General features: G+C 33.8%; 1 protein-coding gene across 6 annotated transcripts in view; it reads left to right on the forward strand.

Annotated features, from left to right (window-relative positions):
• Positions 1-16,981, forward strand: part of LOC145287834 (Na(+)/H(+) exchanger beta-like) — a 1,099,100-nt gene that overhangs the window by 1,047,870 nt on the left and 34,249 nt on the right. For all 6 annotated transcript variants that reach the window (XM_080135700.1, XM_080135702.1, XM_080135704.1 and 3 more), the window contains one exon: positions 2,501-2,577. In XM_080135700.1, the coding sequence (XP_079991826.1) occupies positions 2,501-2,577 (77 nt within the window). The remainder of the gene's footprint in view (positions 1-2,500; positions 2,578-16,981) is intronic.

A 16,981-nucleotide genomic window follows, 5' to 3' on the forward strand; every position in this document is an offset into this window, starting at 1 on the left:
AAACTATTTTGGCAGTTCATGTTCTTTTCATTGACAAGACACATATATACAAACTACGTGAAAGACTGAACTTTTTACTGACCCCACCCCAAACTGTAAGCCTTTATTGTAAAACCAGCTCTTTGAAAGATATTTAAAATTTGTTTTATGGAATAAAAGTAATTACTAACATGTTTTTTTATTAATTTCTGTTTCATAAGTATATAATTATTGTTGTCTTTGCAGAAACCGTCCTAAACAACAGTGACATTCTACGTTTTTAGGCGATTTTAGATGTGAACACCCTGAAAAACTTGACGGAAAGACATATCAATACTTTTAGAATTTAAAGTTTCACATGTAAATCCAACGTAACATGAGCCCCACATAGTGTTTTAAGGCAGTTAATAAATCAAATTTGTTTCGTTTGTTTTCATATGGTATGCCAATTTTTACAGTACACATTGGTACGAAAAGTGGTCCAAAAATAAATATATATAAATAAATGTTATCGAAAGCAAGTTATCTATCTACAAAAAGTTATGGCAATGTAATAGTGAGAGTGGAAACATATAATCATGGATTTCAAAACTGATAACATGATAATTTACAAAGAGTGTAATTACGAGTAAGTGTAATTCTTTCGATATTCTTACTTTCGTATAACTTTTGTGTCGGACGTAACAATTTATGTTACTTGTCCATAGTTTCATAAAAAGATTACATTTTTAACATGAATTGGGTAACTTTATGAATTTACGTCTGGCGCTGTGTTTATGTTGTTCTTGTTATGTAATATGCACTCATTAAATTAAATGATAAATCAATTTAACTTTTAAATAATACATACTTACTTGCGGAGCGGGCATAAAAATATTTTTCTATTATATGCTTTTAAAATTTATTTGCTCTGAAATTATAATAACCTTGCATAAACAACATAACTATAAATTCTGGGAAAAATTTCTGTTTAAAAATAAATATAAAATATATTTTCTGTCATGAACTAATATCAGTACTCACATTATGCATTCGGAATATTTGTTTTTAATTTTTCAATAAATGGAGGTGTCTAGTGGCCATTAAAAAAAAAGAATCTCTCATTGTTTCCCTTGATTTACAAAATCTTGTAACTGTATGCGGAATCGATAATTCACCCCACAATACAATAAAAATAAAATACAACTAAAATCAACTTCCTGCTTTTATTTGGTTGTATTGAACATTGATGTCATTCTATCATTTTTTATAAGTTTATCTAAATTCTGGAACAGAGAACATTATAATCAGAAAAAAAATGCCAATTTGCGATTTTATTTGTCTGTTGAATTACATAATTATGAAAAATAAGGCAAATGGCCAGTTCGCTCAACCTTTGTGACTTCCTGTGAAGAAATGCATTGGAGAAAAACGATGTACGATTTTTGAGATCTATCCCTGGTATTTTACTTCAATAAAATGACAAAGTAATAGCCCTTGCTGAACTATGTTTTATTAATATATCATTGGGAACAATGGTGTATGTATCTACAGGCTAGTAATGTAAAGTAATGGTTTGGGTTGGCCCAACATGCAAGAAAAGTGTATGGGTGGATTTTTCTTAGAATATGCTTAATATTACTTAATCAGTGTCGACTAGGGCAGTGCTTCTCAACATAACATGTGGCCCCCTTACCGAATATTTCAACACTCATGAACTTCAACAAGAAAAATGCAGATTTTGTTTTATGCCATTTGTTTAGTTACTCTAAAATTATAAATTAAAGTGAAAATTTTGCTACAGACGACAAAATTGCTGTTGGACTCATGTGAAAAAGTCGGCTCTGTCTTGAATACAGCAAGGTGAATATCATTCCTAGCATTAAGACGGTTTCTGAGCTTCATTTTCATGGTTGCTAGGTCAGAACATTCACATTCAAAATGATAATGCGAATTGTTTGAGCATTATGTATGGGTTTTAGCTGAGTCAGGGATATGCATCTCTAACAGACAGCCAGAAGCTGAAGAGGTATTTTTATTGCACAAGACCAGCTTCATTGCTTTTGAAATCTTGCACTCTGCTAGCTCTTCTGCTTCATTTTCAGTAGGTTTAATTTCAGTGCTGAAAAGGCCTCTATACGTTTTTAATCATATTTTTCTAGCGTCCTCTTATGGCTCTGCAATCGAAGGCTCCTAAGGCCCCGGTTGAGAAACACTGGACTAGAGCAAAATACTTACCTGCAAGTACATGAGTAAAAATAAATTCCTTCAAAAATATTCTTTATTGAATATGTTATTATTATGTATTAATAGTTGACACATGAATGACAGATTTTAGCAGTTCACCATTTTTCTACGATGCTGTAGACAGGAAATCAGTCGAGTGAAAATTCTTATCAAGAAAATTTTCGTTCTTTTGTGTTCTTCTTTATTAGAAGTTTTTACTTTTTATTTTATTCTTTGAAATCTGTATTACTCAAATCTAAAAAGTGACGTATATTGTTTAGAGTTAGAATTTAATGCTATTTTATGTCTTTCACAGAAACGATGTCGATTCTAGGCTGCTGATGGCGGAGTTAGAACCAAGCACGTCCGATTTCCCCAGCGATTATTTTCCAAGTATGTACCTATCCTTCTTTTTTTGTATTTCTGAAATCATGATTTTCTTTATTCTTAGCAAACATTAAATACCAAAATGTCGCATGCAGAAAATAATCAGAGTTTGTATATTTTATTCCAATTTATGTATGCTCATTTTGAATGTTGATTCAATTGTCCTAAAAAAGGAAAACTATAAAAAATAAAAAAAAAGAATGTATGTATTCTTTTCAGAACAAGTGTTTCCAGATTATTAAAAAGTTCAAGTGTCATCGGATGAACAAAATGTTCAAGGTGTTTGGGCTTTTTACTTGTTTGCAATTATTGTGGGGTTTCTTTTTTACTTGTTTGTGATTATTGTGGGGGTTGCTTTTAATTGTTTGAGATTATTGTGGGGGTTGCTTTTTACTTGTTTGTGATTATTGTGATGTTTGCTTTTTACTTGTTTGTGATTATTGTGGGGGTTGATTTTTACTTGTTTGTGATTATTGTGGGGGTTGCTTTTTACTTGCTTGTGATTATTGTGGGTTTGCGGTTTACTTGTTTGTGATTATTGTGGGGTTTGCTTTTTGTTTGTGATTATTATGGGGTTTGCTTTCTACTTGTCTGTGATTATTGTGGGGTTTGCTTTTTTGTGATTATTGTGGGGGTTGCCTTTTACTTGTTTGTGATTATTGTGGGGTTGCTTTTTACTTGTTTGTGATTATTGTGGGGGTTGCATTTTACTTGCTTGTGATTATTGGGGGTTGGCTTTTTACTTGTTTGTTATTATTGTGGGGTTTGCTTTTTACTTGTTTGTGATTATTGTAGGGTTTGCTTTTTACTTGTTTGTGATTATTGTGGTGTTTGGTTTTTAAGTTCGTGATTATTGTGGGGGTTGCTTTTTACTTGTTTGTGATTATTGTGGGGTTGGCTTTTCCTTGTTTGTGATTATTGTGGGGGTTGCTTCTTACTTGTTTGTGATAATTGTGGGGTTTGCTTTTTAATTGTTTGTGATTATTGTGGGGGTTGCTTTTTGTTTGTGATTATTGTGGGGGTTGCTTTTTGTTTATGATTATTGTAGGGTTTGCTTTTTACTTGTTTGTGATTATTGTGGGGTTTTCCTTTTACTTGTTTGTGATTATTGTGAGGTTGGCTTTTTACTTGTTTGTGATTATTGTGTGGTTTGCTTTTTACTTGTTTGTGATTATTGTGAGGTTGGCTTTTTGTTTGTGATTATTGTGGAGGTTGCTTTTTACTTGTTTGTGATTATTGTGGGGTTGCTTTCTGTTTGTGATTATTGTGGGGTTGGCTTTTTACTTATTTGTGATTATTGTAGGGGTTGCTTTTTACTTGTTTGTGATTATTGTGGGGTTTGCTATTTACTTGTTTCTGATTATTGTGAGGTTGGCCTTTTACTTGTTTGTGATTATTGTGGGGTTTGCTTTTTGTTTGTGATTATTGTAAGGGTTGCTTTTTACTTGTTTGTGATTATTGTGAGGTTGGCATTTTACTTGTTTGTTATTATTGTGGGGGTTGCTTTTTACTTGTTTGTGATTATTGTGGGGTTGGCTTTTTACTTGTTTGTGATTATTGTGGGGTTGGCTTTTTGTTTGTGATTATTGTGGGGGTTGCTTTTTATTGTTTGTGATTATTGTGGGGTTGGCTTTTTACTTGTTTTTGATTATTGTGGGGTTGGCTTTTTACTTGTTTGTGATTATTGTGGGGTTGGCTTTTTACTTGTTTATGATTATTTTGGGGTTTCTTTTTACTTGTTTGTGATTATTGTGGGGGTTGCTTTTTACTTGCTTGGGATTATTGTGGGGTTGCTTTCTGTTTGTGATTATTGTGGAGGTTTGCTTTTTACATGTTTGTGATTATTGTGGGGTTGGCTTTTTACTTGTTTGTGATTATTGTGAGGGTTGCGTTTCACTTGTAAGTGATTATTGTGGGGTTTGCTTTTTGTTTGTGATTATTGTGGGGGTTGCTTTTTGTTTGTGATTATTGTGGGGATTGCTATTTGTTTGTGGTTATTTTGGGGTTTGTTTTTTGTTTGTGATTATAGTGGGCTTTGCTTTTTCTTTGTGATTATTATGGGGGTTGCTTTTTAATTGTTTGTGATTATTGTGGGGTGTGCTTTTTACTTGTTTCTTATTATTGTTGGGTTTGCTTTTTGTTTTTGAATATTGTGGGGCCTGCTATTTGTTTGTAATTATTGTGGGGTTTGCTTTTTACTTGTTTGTGATTTTTGTGGGGGTTGCTTTTTGTTTGTGATTATTGTGGGTGTTGCTTTTTGTTTGTGATTATTGTGGGGTTGCTTTTTAATTGTTTGTGAGTATTGTAGGGTTTGCTTTTTACTTGTTTGTAATTATTGTGGGCTTGGTTTTTGTGTGTCATTATTGTTCGGTTTGCTTTAAGTTTGTGATTATTATGGGGGTTTCTTTTTACTTGTTTGAGATTATTGTGGGATTTGCTTTTTGTTTGTGATTATTGTGGGGTTGGCTTTTTGTTTGTGATAATTGTGGGGGTAGCTTTTTGTTTGTGATTATTGTGGGGGTTGCTATTTGTTTGTGAAAATTGTGGGGCTTTCTTGGTGTTTGTGATTATTGTGGGGGTTGGTATTTGTTGTGATAATTTGGGGGTTTGCTTTTTACTTGTTTGTGATTTTTTTGGGTTTCGCTATTTGTTTGTGATTATTGTAGGGGGTGCTTTTTGTTTGTGATTATTGTGGGTGTTGCTTTTTGTTTGTGATTATTGTGGGGTTGCTTTTTAATTGTTTGTGAGTATTGTAGGGTTTGCTTTTTACTTGTTTGTAATTATTGTGGGCTTGGTTTTTGTGTGTCATTATTGTTCGGTTTGCTTTAAGTTTGTGATTATTATGGGGGTTTCTTTTTACTTGTTTGAGATTATTGTGGGATTTGCTTTTTGTTTGTGATTATTGTGGGGTTGGCTTTTTGTTTGTGATAATTGTGGGGGTAGCTTTTTGTTTGTGATTATTGTGGGGGTTGCTATTTGTTTGTGAAAATTGTGGGGCTTTCTTGGTGTTTGTGATTATTGTGGGGGTTGGTATTTGTTGTGATAATTTGGGGGTTTGCTTTTTACTTGTTTGTGATTTTTTTGGGTTTCGCTATTTGTTTGTGATTATTGTAGGGGGTGCTTTTTGTTTGTGATTATTGTGGGGTTTGCATTTTGTTTGGGATTGTTGTGGGGTTGCTTTTTACTTGTTTGTGATTAATGTGGTGTTTGCTTTTTACTTGTTTGTGATTATCGTGGGGTTTGCTTTTTGTTTGTGATTATTATGGGGGTTGCTTTTTGTTTGTTTGTGATTATTGTGGGGGTTACTTTTTGTTTGTGATTATTGTGGTGGTTGCGTTTTGTTTGTGATTATTGTGGGGTTTGCTATTTGTTTGTGATTAGTGTGGGGTTTCTATTTGTTTGTGATTATGGTGGGGGTTGCTATTTGTTTGTGATTATTGTGGGGATTGCTATTTGTTTGTGGTTATTTTGGGGTTTGTTTTTTGTTTGTGATTGTTGTGGGGGCTGCTTTTTATTTGTGATTATTGTGGGGGTTGCTATTTGTTTGTGAATATTGTGGAGTTTGCTTTTCGTTTGTGATTATTGTGGGGGTTGCTTTTTACTTGTTTGTGATTATTGTGGGGTTTGCTTTTTGTTTGTGATTATTGTGGGGGTTGCTTTTTGTTTGTTATTATTGTGGGGTTTGCATTTTGTTTGTGATTATTGTGGGGTTTGCTTTTTGTTTGTGATTATTATGGGGGTTGCTATTTGTTTGTGATTATTGTGTGGTTTGCTTTTTCTTTGTGATTATTGTGAGGGTTGCTATTTGTTTGTGATTATTTTGGAGTTTGCTTTTTACTTGTATGTGATTATTTTGGGGTTTGCTTTTTGTTTGTGATTTTGTGGGGGTGTCTTTTTGTTTGTGATTATTGTGGAGTTGTTTTTTACTTGTTTGTGAGTATTGTGGGGTTTGCTTTTTACTTGTGTGTGATTATTGTGGCGTTTGCTTTTTGTTTATGATTATTGTGGGGTTTGATTTCTGTTTGTGATTATTGTGGGGGTTGCTATTTGTTTGTGATTATTGTGGGGGTTGCTATTTGTTCGTGATTATTGTGGGGTTGTCTTTTGTTTGTGATTATTGTGGGGGTTGCTTTTTGTTTGTGATTATTTTGGGGTTTGCTTTTTACTTGTTTGTAATTTTTATGGGGTTGCTTTTTGTTTGTGAATGTTGTGGAGTTGCTTTTTGTTTGTGATTATTGTGTGGGTAGCTATTCGTTTGTGATTATTGTGGGGTTGCATTTTACTTGTTTGTAATTATTGTGGGGTTTGCTTTTTACTTCTTTGTGATTATTGTGGGCTTGGTTTTTGTTTTTGATTATTGTGGGGTTTGCTTTTTGTTTATTATTATTAAGGGGTTGCTTTTTGTTTGTTTGTGATTATTGTGGGGTTTGCTTTTTGTTTGTGATTATTGTGAGGGTTGCTTTTTGTTTGTGATTATTGTAAAGGTTGCAATTTGTTTGTGATTATTTTGGCGTTTGCTTTTTGTTTCTGATTATTGTGAGGGTTGCTATTTGTTTCTGATTATTTTGGAGGGTGCTTTGTCCTTGTTTGTGATTATTTTGGGGTTTGCTTTTTGTTTGTGATAATTGTGGGGGTTGCTTTTTTTGTGATTATTGTGGTGGTTGCTTTTTGTTTGTGATTATTGTGGGGGTTGCTTTTGGTTTGTGATTATTGTGGGGTAGCTTTTTACTTCTTTGTGAATATTGTGGGGTTAGCTTTTTACTTGTTTGTGATTATTGTGGGGTTGGCTTTTTATTTGGGATAATTGTCGGGGTTGCTGTTTGTTTGTGATTATTTTTGGGTTTGCTTTTTGTTTGTGAATATTGTGGGGTTTTCTTTTTGTTTGTTATTATTCTGGGGGTTGCTTTTTACTTGTTTGTGATTATTGTGGGGTTGGCTTTTTGTTTGTGATTATTTTGGGGTGTGCTTTTTATTGTTTGTTATTATTGTGGGCTTGGTTTTGTTTGTGATTATTGTGGGGTTTGCTTTTTGTTTTTGAATATTGTGGGGTTTGCTTTTCGTTTGTGATTATTGTGGGGTTGCATTTTACTTGTTTGTAATTATTGTGGGGTTTGCTTTTTACTTCTTTGTGATTATTGTGGGCTTGGTTTTTGTTTTTGATTATTGTGGGGTTTGCTTTTTGTTTATTATTATTAAGGGGTTGCTTTTTGTTTGTTTGTGATTATTGTGGGGTTTGCTTTTTGTTTGTGATTATTGTGAGGGTTGCTTTTTGTTTGTGATTATTGTAAAGGTTGCAATTTGTTTGTGATTATTTTGGCGTTTGCTTTTTGTTTCTGATTATTGTGAGGGTTGCTATTTGTTTCTGATTATTTTGGAGGGTGCTTTGTCCTTGTTTGTGATTATTTTGGGGTTTGCTTTTTGTTTGTGATAATTGTGGGGGTTGCTTTTTTTGTGATTATTGTGGTGGTTGCTTTTTGTTTGTGATTATTGTGGGGGTTGCTTTTGGTTTGTGATTATTGTGGGGTAGCTTTTTACTTCTTTGTGAATATTGTGGGGTTTGCTTTTTACTTGTTTGTGATTATTGTGGGGTTGGCTTTTTATTTGGGATAATTGTCGGGGTTGCTGTTTGTTTGTGATTATTTTTGGGTTTGCTTTTTGTTTGTGAATATTGTGGGGTTTTCTTTTTGTTTGTTATTATTCTGGGGGTTGCTTTTTACTTGTTTGTGATTATTGTGGGGTTGGCTTTTTGTTTGTGATTATTTTGGGGTGTGCTTTTTATTGTTTGTTATTATTGTGGGCTTGGTTTTGTTTGTGATTATTGTGGGGTTTGCTTTTTGTTTTTGAATATTGTGGGGTTTGCTTTTCGTTTGTGATTATTGTGGGGCTTGCTATTCGTTTTATTATTGTGGGATTTTGCTTTTTACTTGTTTGTGATTTTTGTGGGGGTTGCTTTTTGTTTTTGATTATTGTGGGGTTGCTTTTTTTTGTGAGTATTGTTGGGTTTGGTTTTTCCTTGTATGTGATTATTGATGGCTTGGTTTTTGTGTGTGATTATTGTTCGATTTGCTTTTTGTTTGTGATTATTGGGGGGTTGCTTTTTACTTGTTTGAGATTATTGTGGGGTTTGCTTTTTGTTTGTGATTATTGGGGGGTTGGCTTTTTGTTTGTGATTATTGTGGGGGTAGCTTTTTGTTTGTGATTATTGTGGGATTGGCTATTTGTTTGTGACTATTGTGGGGCTTTCTTCTTGTTTGTGATAATTGTGGGGGTTGCTATTTGTTGTGATTATTTTGGGGTTTGCTTTTTACTTGTTTGTGATGATTTTGGGGTTGGATATTTGTTTGTTATTATTGTGGGGGTTGCTTTTTGTTTGTGATTATTGTGGGGTTTGCTTTTTGTTGGTGATTGTTGTGGGGTTGCGTTTAACTCGTTTGTGATTAATGTGGTGTTTGCTTTTTACTTGTTTGTGATTATTGTGGGGTTAGCTTTTTGCTTGTAATTATTGTGGTGTTTGCTTTTTGTTTGTGATTATTGTGGGGTTTGCTTTTTGTTTGTGATTATTGTGGGGGTAGCTTTTTGTTTGTGATTATTGTGGGGATTGCTATTTGTTTGTTATTATTGTGGTGGTTGCTTTTTGTTTGTGATTATTGTGGGGGTTGCTATTTGTTGTGAATATTTTGGGGTTTGCTATATGTTTGTGATTATTGTGGGGGTTGCTTTTTGTTTGTGATTATTGTGGGGTTTGCTTTTTGTTTGAGATTGTTCGGGGGTTGCTTTTTACCTGTTTGTGATTAATATGGTGTTTGCTTTTTACTTTTGTGTGATTATTGTGGGGGTTGCTTTTTGTTTGTGATTATTGTGTGGGTTTGCTTTTTGTTTGTGATTATTATGGGGGTTGCTTTTTGTTTGTTTGTGATTATTGTGGGGGTTACTTTTTGTTTGTGATTATTGTGGGGGTTGCTTTTTGTTTGTGATTATTGTGGGGTTTGCTATTTGTTTGTGATTATTGGGGTGGTTGCTTTTTGTTTGTGATTATTGTGGGGTTGCTATTTGTTTGTGATTATTGCGGGGTTTGCTTTTTGTTTTTGATTACCTTGGGGATTGCTATTTGTTTGTGGTAATTGTTGGGTTTGTTTTTTGTTTGTGATTGTTGTTGGGGATGCTATTTATTTGTTTTTATTGTGGGGGTTGCTATTTGTTTGTGATTATTGTGGGGTTTGCTTTTTGTTTGTGATTATTTTGGGGGTTGCTTTTTACTTGTTTGAGATTATTGTGGGGTTTGCTTTTTGTTTGTGATTATTGGGGGGTTGCTTTTTGGTTTTTTGTTATTATTGTGGGGTTCGCATTTTGTTTGTGATTATTGTGGGGGTTGCTTTTTGTTTGTGATTAATGTGGGGGTTGCTATTTGTTTGTGATTATTGTAGGGTTTGCTTTTTCTTTGTGATTATTGTAAGGGTTGCTATTTGTTTGTGATTATTTGGGGGTTTGCTTTTTACTTGTATGTGATTATTTTGGGTTTGCTATTTGTTTGTGATTTTTGTGGGGGTTTCTTTTTTTTATATTGTGGGGTGTGCTTTTCGTTTGTGATTATTGTGGGGCTTGCTATTTGTTTGTGATTATTGTGGGGGTTGCTATTTACTTGTTTGTGATTTTTGTGAGGGTTGCTTTTTGTTTGTGATTATTGTGGGGGTTGCTTCTTGTTTGTGATTATTGTGGGGTTGTTTTTTAATTGTTTGTGGGTATTGTGGGGTTTGGTTTTTCCTTGTTTGTGATTATTGTGGGCTTGGTTTTTGTGTGTGATTTTTGTTCGGTTTGCTTTTTGTTTTTGATTATTGTGTGGGTTGCTTTTTACTTGTTTGATATTATTGTGGGGTTTGCTTTTTGTTTGTGATTATTGTGAGGTTTGCTTTTTGTTTGTGATTGTTGTGGGGGTAGCTTTTTTTGTGATTATTGTGGGGCTTGCTTTTTGTTTGTGATTTTTTTGGGGTTTGCTTTTTACTTGTTTGTGATGTTTTGGGGGTTTGCTATTTGTTTTTGATTATTGTTGGGATTGCGTTTTGTTTGTGATTATCGTGGGGTTTGCTTTTTGTTTGTGATTATTGTGGGGTTTGCTTTTTGTTGGTGATTGTTGTGGGGTTGCGTTTAACTCGTTTGTGATTAATGTGGTGTTTGCTTTTTACTTGTTTGTGATTATTGTTGGGGTTGCTGTTTGTTTGTGATTATTGTGGGTTTTGCTGTTGGTTTGTGATTATTGTGGGGGTTTCTATTTGTTTGTGATTATTGTGGGGCATGCTTTTCACTTTTTTGTGGTTGGCTATTTGCTTGTTTGTTTTTATTGTAAGGTTTGCTTTTTGTTTGTGATTATTGAGGGGATTGCTTTTTACTTGATTGTGATTATTGCAGGGTTGCTTTGTACTTGTTTGTGATTATTGTTGGGTTGGCTTTTTGTTTGCGATTATCGTGGGGATTGCTGTTTACTTGTTTGTTATTATTGTGGGTTGGCTTTTTACTTGTTTGTGATTATTGTGGGGGTTGCTATTGTTTTGTGATTATTGTGGGGGTTCTTTTCACTGGTTTGTGATTATTGTGGGGTTTGCTTTTTGTTTGTTGTGGTTTGCTTTTGTTTGTGGTGGTTGCTTTTTGTTTGTGATTATTGTGGGGTTGCTTTTTACTTGTTTGTGATTATCGTTGGGGTTGCTATTTGTTTGTGATTATTGTTGGGTTTGCTTTTTGTTTGTGATTATTATGGAGTTTGCTTTTTGTTTGTGATTATTTTGGGGGTTGCTTTTTACTTGTTTATGATTATTGTGGGGTTTGCTTTTTGTTTGCGATTATTGTTGGGTTTGCTTTTTGTCTGTTATAATTATGGGTGTTGCTTTTTACTTATTTGTGATTATTGTAAAGTTTGCTTTTTGTTTGTGATTATTGTGGGTTTGCTTTTTGTTTGTGATTTTTGTGGGGGTTTCTTTTTGTTTTGATTATTGTGAGGTTTGCTTTTTGTTTGTTATTATTGTGGGGGTTACTATTAGTTTGTGAATATTCTGGGGTTTGCTTTTTCCTTGTTTGTGATTTTTGTGGAGATTGCTTTTTGTTTGTGATTATTGTGGGGGCTGCTTTTTGTTTGTGATTATTGTGGGGTTTCTTTTTACTCGGTTGTGAGTATTGTGGGGTTTTGTTTTTACTTGTTTGTGATTATTTTGGGCTTGGTTTTTGTTTATAATTATTGTTGGGTTTGCTTTTTTTTGTGATTATTATGGGGGTTGCTGTTTACTTTCTGGAGATTATTGTGGGGTGTGCTATTTGTTTGTAATTATTGTGGAGTTTGCTTTTTATTTGTAATTATTGTGGGGGTTACTATTTTTTGTGATTATATTGGGGTTTGCGTTTTCTTTGTGATTATTGTTTTGGTTGCTATTTGTTTGTGATTATTTTGGGGTTTGCTTTTTACTTGTTTGGGATTTTTGTGGGGATTCCTTTTTGTTTGTGATTATTATGCGTTTGCTTTTTGTTTGTGATTATTGTGGGGGTTGCTATTTGTTTGTGATTATTGTGTGTTGCTTTTTACTTGTTTGTATTTATTGTGGGGTTTTCTTTTTACTTGATTGTGATTATTGTGGGCTTGGTTTTGGTTTGTGATTATTGTGGGGTTTGCTTTTTGTTTGTGATACTTATGGGGGTTGCTTTTTGTTTGTTTTTTATTATTGTGGGGTTTGCTTTTTGTTTGTGATTATTGTGGGGGTTACTTTATGTTTGTGATTATTGTGGGGGTTTCTATTTATTTGTGATTATTGTGTGGTTTTCTTTGTACTTGTTTGTGATTATTTTCGGGTTTGCTTTTTCTTTGTGATTATTGTGGGGGTTGCTTTTTGTTTGTGATTATTGTGGGGGTTGCTTGTTGTTTGTGATTATTGTGGGGTTGCTTTTTACTTGTTTGTAATTATTGTGGGGTTTGCTTTTTACTTGTTTGTGATTATTTTGGGCTTGATTTTTTTTTTGTGATTATTGTGGGGTTTGCTTTTTGTTTGTGATAATTATGGGGTTGCTTTTTGTTTGTTTGTGATTATTGTGGGGTTTGCTTTTTGTTTGTGATTATTGTGGGGGTTGCTATTTGTTTGTGATAATTGCGGGGTTTGCTGTTTGTTTTTTATTATTGTGGGGATTTCTATTTGTTTGTGATTATTGTTGGGTTTGCATTTTCTTTGTTATTATTGTGGGGATTGCTTTTTGTGTGTGATTATTTTGGTGGTTGCTTTTTGTTTGTGATTATTGTGGGGGTTGCTTTTTGTTTGTTATTATTGTGGATTTTGCTATTTGTTTATGATTATGTTGGGGGTTGCTTTTTGTTTGTGATTATAGTAGGGGTTGCTATTTGTTTGTGATTATTGTGGCGCTTGCTTTTTGTTTGTGATTATTATGGGGATTGCTATTTGTTTGTGATTATTGTGGGGTTTGCTTTTTGTTTGTGATTGTTTTGGGGGTTGCTATCTGTTTGTGATTATTGTGGGGGTTGCTATTTGTTTGTGATTATTGTGGTGTTTGTTTTTTGTTTGTGATTATAGTGGGTGTTGCTATTTGTTTGTGATAATTCTGGGGGTTGCTTTTTGTTTGTGATTATTGTGGGGTTGCTTTTTCTTTGTGATTATTGTGGGGTTGCTATTTGTTTGTGATCATTGTGGCGTTTGCTTTTTGTTTGTGATTATTGTGGGGGTTGCTTTTTATTTGTGATTATTGTGGGGATTGCTAGTTTTTTGTGAATTTTGTGGGGGTTTCTTTTTGTTTGTGATTATTGTGGGGGTTGCTATTTGTTTGTGATTATTGTGGGGGTTGCTATTTGTTTGTGATTATTGTGGGGTTGCTTTTTGTTTGTGTTTATTGTGGGGAGGGTATTTGTTTGTGATTATTGTGGGGTTTGCTTTGTACAACTTGTTTGTGATTATTGTGGGGTTGCTATTTGTTTGTGATTATAGTGGGGTTGCTTTTTGTTTGTGATTATAGTGGGGTTGCTTTTTGTTTGTGATTATAGTGGGGTTGCTTTTTGTTTTTGATTATTTTGGGGTTTGCTATTTGTTTGTGATTATTGTGGGGTTTGCTTTTTGTTTGTGATTATTGTGGGGTTGCTATTTGTTTGTGATTATTGTGGGGGTTGCTTTTTACTTGTTTGTGATTATTGTGGGGTTTGCTTTTTGTTTGTGATTATTGTGGGGTTGCTTTTTACTTGTTTGTGATTATTGTGGGGTTTGGTTTTTGTTATTGATGATGTGGGGGTTGCTTTTTGTTTGTGATTATTGTGGGGGTTTCTATTTGTTTGTGATTATTGTGGGGGTTGCTTTTTAGTTTTGATTATTGTGTGGGTTGCTTTTTACTTGTTTGTGATTATTGTGGGGGTTGCTTTTTGTTTGTGATTATTGTGGGGGTTTCTATTTGTTTGTGATAATTGTTGGGTTTGCTTTTTGTTAGTGATTATTGTGGGGTTTGCTTTTTGTTTGTGATTATTGTGGGGGTTGCTTTTTACTTGTTTGTGATTATTGTGGGGTTGGCTTTTTACTTGTTTGTGATTATTGTGGGGTTGGCTTTTTGTTTGTTATTATTGTGGGGGTTGCTTTTTACTTGTTTGTGATTATTGTGGGGGTTGCTTTTTACTTGTTTGTGATTATTTTGCGGTTTGCTATTTGTTTGTGATTATTGTGGGGGTTGCTTTTTACTTGTTTGTGATTATTGTGGGGTTTGCTTTTTACTTGTTTTTGATTATTGTGGGTTGGCTTTTTACTTGTTTGTGATTATTGTGGGGTTGCCTTTTTACTTGTTTGTGATTATTGTGTGTTGGCTTTTTACTTGTTTGTGATTATTGTGGTGTTTGGTTTTTAAGTCTGTGATTATTGTGGGGTTTGCGTTTTGTTTGTGATTATTGTGGGGTTTTCCTTTTACTTTTTTGTGATTATAGTGGGTTTGCTGTTTACTTGTTTGTGATTATTGTGAGGGTTTCTTTTTGTTTGTGATTATTGTTGGGTTTGCTTTTTTTGTGATTATTGTGGGATTTGCTTGTTGTTTGTTTTGTATTTTTTAGTTGTTTAGGGCTGCTATTTCTAACTCACTAGAAATTCACGCACATTACCAACGATTGCTTCTGTAATCAGTTGAAAATTGCTTTGCTTTTGTGTAATAGAATCTAACATTGAATGCACTTCAGTAATGACTGTTACAAGATTCCTTAAATAAGTTTCCAGACTTTTTTCGTATGGACACTTTTATTGATAGTACGCACATGAAACTCTAAACTGATTCGGAGTAATCTCCTCCGGCTGCAATGCTCTTGTTGTACAATTCCAACAACTATTGGGAGGCCTCATCAAAAGTACTCTTCTGTGAATGTGTCAATGACCCTCATCACAGCCTCTTTCATCTCCTCAATTGTCTCATAACGACAGCCTCTAAGGTTTTCCTTGAGCTTAGGGAATAACCAAAAGTTACAGAGAGCATGATCTTGATTTTAGGGAGGGTGAGGAACTGTCTTGATGGCCATCTTCGTGAAATATGGAGTTGTGATGGAGTTGTGGACTGGTGCAATATCCTGGTGGAAATGCCACTGAGCCGATTCGAAGAGTGCTGGCCTCTTCCGATGGAATCTCTTCCTGAACTCCCTAAAAAATCTCAACATAGTATTCCAGTGAGAATCCACCAGATTAGAGTTGTTGAAATGATTTATACTTGGCCTCTACTCCAGGTGGAGCTTCTCCTCCAACGCTTGATGAACGCATCATCAGCTGACCTCTCACTAATCCTCTCACTTTGCTCATATCTAAAAGTCCAAGAAAGATACTACACATTGATCTTAGACAAAAGGTCAAGGAACCATTAAAACAATGTTGTGATATTACATTACTCCCTCAATGAAGGAGGTAATACCTGTGAGGATGGTATCATGATTGCATACTAGATACCCATCCACACCTTACCCTATACCTACCCACTCTAAAAAGATTTATTGTTATTTTCGAGTATGAATAGCAATCTCGATATACTATTTCAGTCTATATCACACTACCTCCCATATACCATTTCATACTAAATACAATAGTTTTCATTAGCATAGTTTTTGGCTTCAGACAGATAGCTACATAACCTCCATTATCTATATAAACAATATGACATTGTATTTCCTATAATATTTAAACTTGGTTTCACAGTAGATACTTTTTTTGGAATCATATGATCTTGTTTTTGAATCATATGATCTCCTTTAATGTGCTGGTAATTCTTTTATTTCTTTTGCTTAATTCCATAATATTTATGTATTCCATTGCTGAACTATTTTTAATGATTGTTTTAAAGATATTTAAAATCTGCTTTAAAACTACACCTTCATATAAATATCAAAATATATTCAAGTGACTTACACTGTTGGGTATAGGTTGCAACAGTTAATATAGTAAAAAAAAAAAAAAATGAAATAATAATAATAATAATAATAATAAAGGTCAGAAAAATATTTTCATGGAGAAGTATATTTTCAAGTAAAAATAGCTTTGCTGGGTTTCAAGCTCACAGGGGGAGGTGGGAAGTGTTGAAGCCTTTCTTACTCGGCAAATTCCTAATGATATAATTATAGTCTTTCAAAGGTGTGATTTAAATTACTACACCCAGGAGTTGATCATCATATAACAAAATAAGCTCACTAGGGTTACTCTCTGCTAGAGGAAAGCATTGTCAATGTTTACGACTGCTGTATAGTTACTTTTCTTTGTATGGCTTTTGAATTAATGCTAACTTTTTGAGAATGCTAACTCTACCGCTTTTTCTAGAAAAATGGATTTACTCCAGATTTTTGATTTCACTCAAATTTATCCAATATTTTTTTTTAAAAACGCATTTACTTCACAGTTTGAAAAACTCACTCCGTATTCTGCAAGAAAAGGATTAACCCTCAGTGTGACGGCATTAATTTGTTATAGCATTTTTCAATTTTCTTATATCTTCTCATATTTCATCAACTACCTTTAGCAACAACTAAATAATTTGTGATGTAGAAAGCATGCCTTAGGATGTATGAAAAAGTATTGCAGAAGCAGAAAATATCTATTTTTATTTTGAGCGGTTTATTTTCATCATTACTAGAATTGTTGCTACTTGTTTGCCCCTAGAGGTAATCTTTAAATAAAGACTGTCAGACTATCTCCTATAATAACTTTAATGAAAGGATCGTCAAAAACACAAACAAAATTCTTCTTAAACGACAAATGATATATTACAAAATTAACTTCCAAACTAACCTATCTCTATCCAGGTCTCTATTTATCCTTCTTTCACCCAGATTCATTGTTCCTTCCATGTTTTCTATGCACTGCGAACTAGACCTGTGACCTCAACTGTTTTATGAACTCAAGAATTCTCATCTCATGCTATCAGCGTTAGC

The sequence above is a fragment of the Euprymna scolopes genome, chromosome 11, assembly GCF_053919585.1.
Source record: "Euprymna scolopes isolate OS-2025 chromosome 11, ASM5391958v1, whole genome shotgun sequence".
NCBI classification, from domain to species: Eukaryota; Metazoa; Mollusca; class Cephalopoda; order Sepiida; family Sepiolidae; genus Euprymna; species Euprymna scolopes.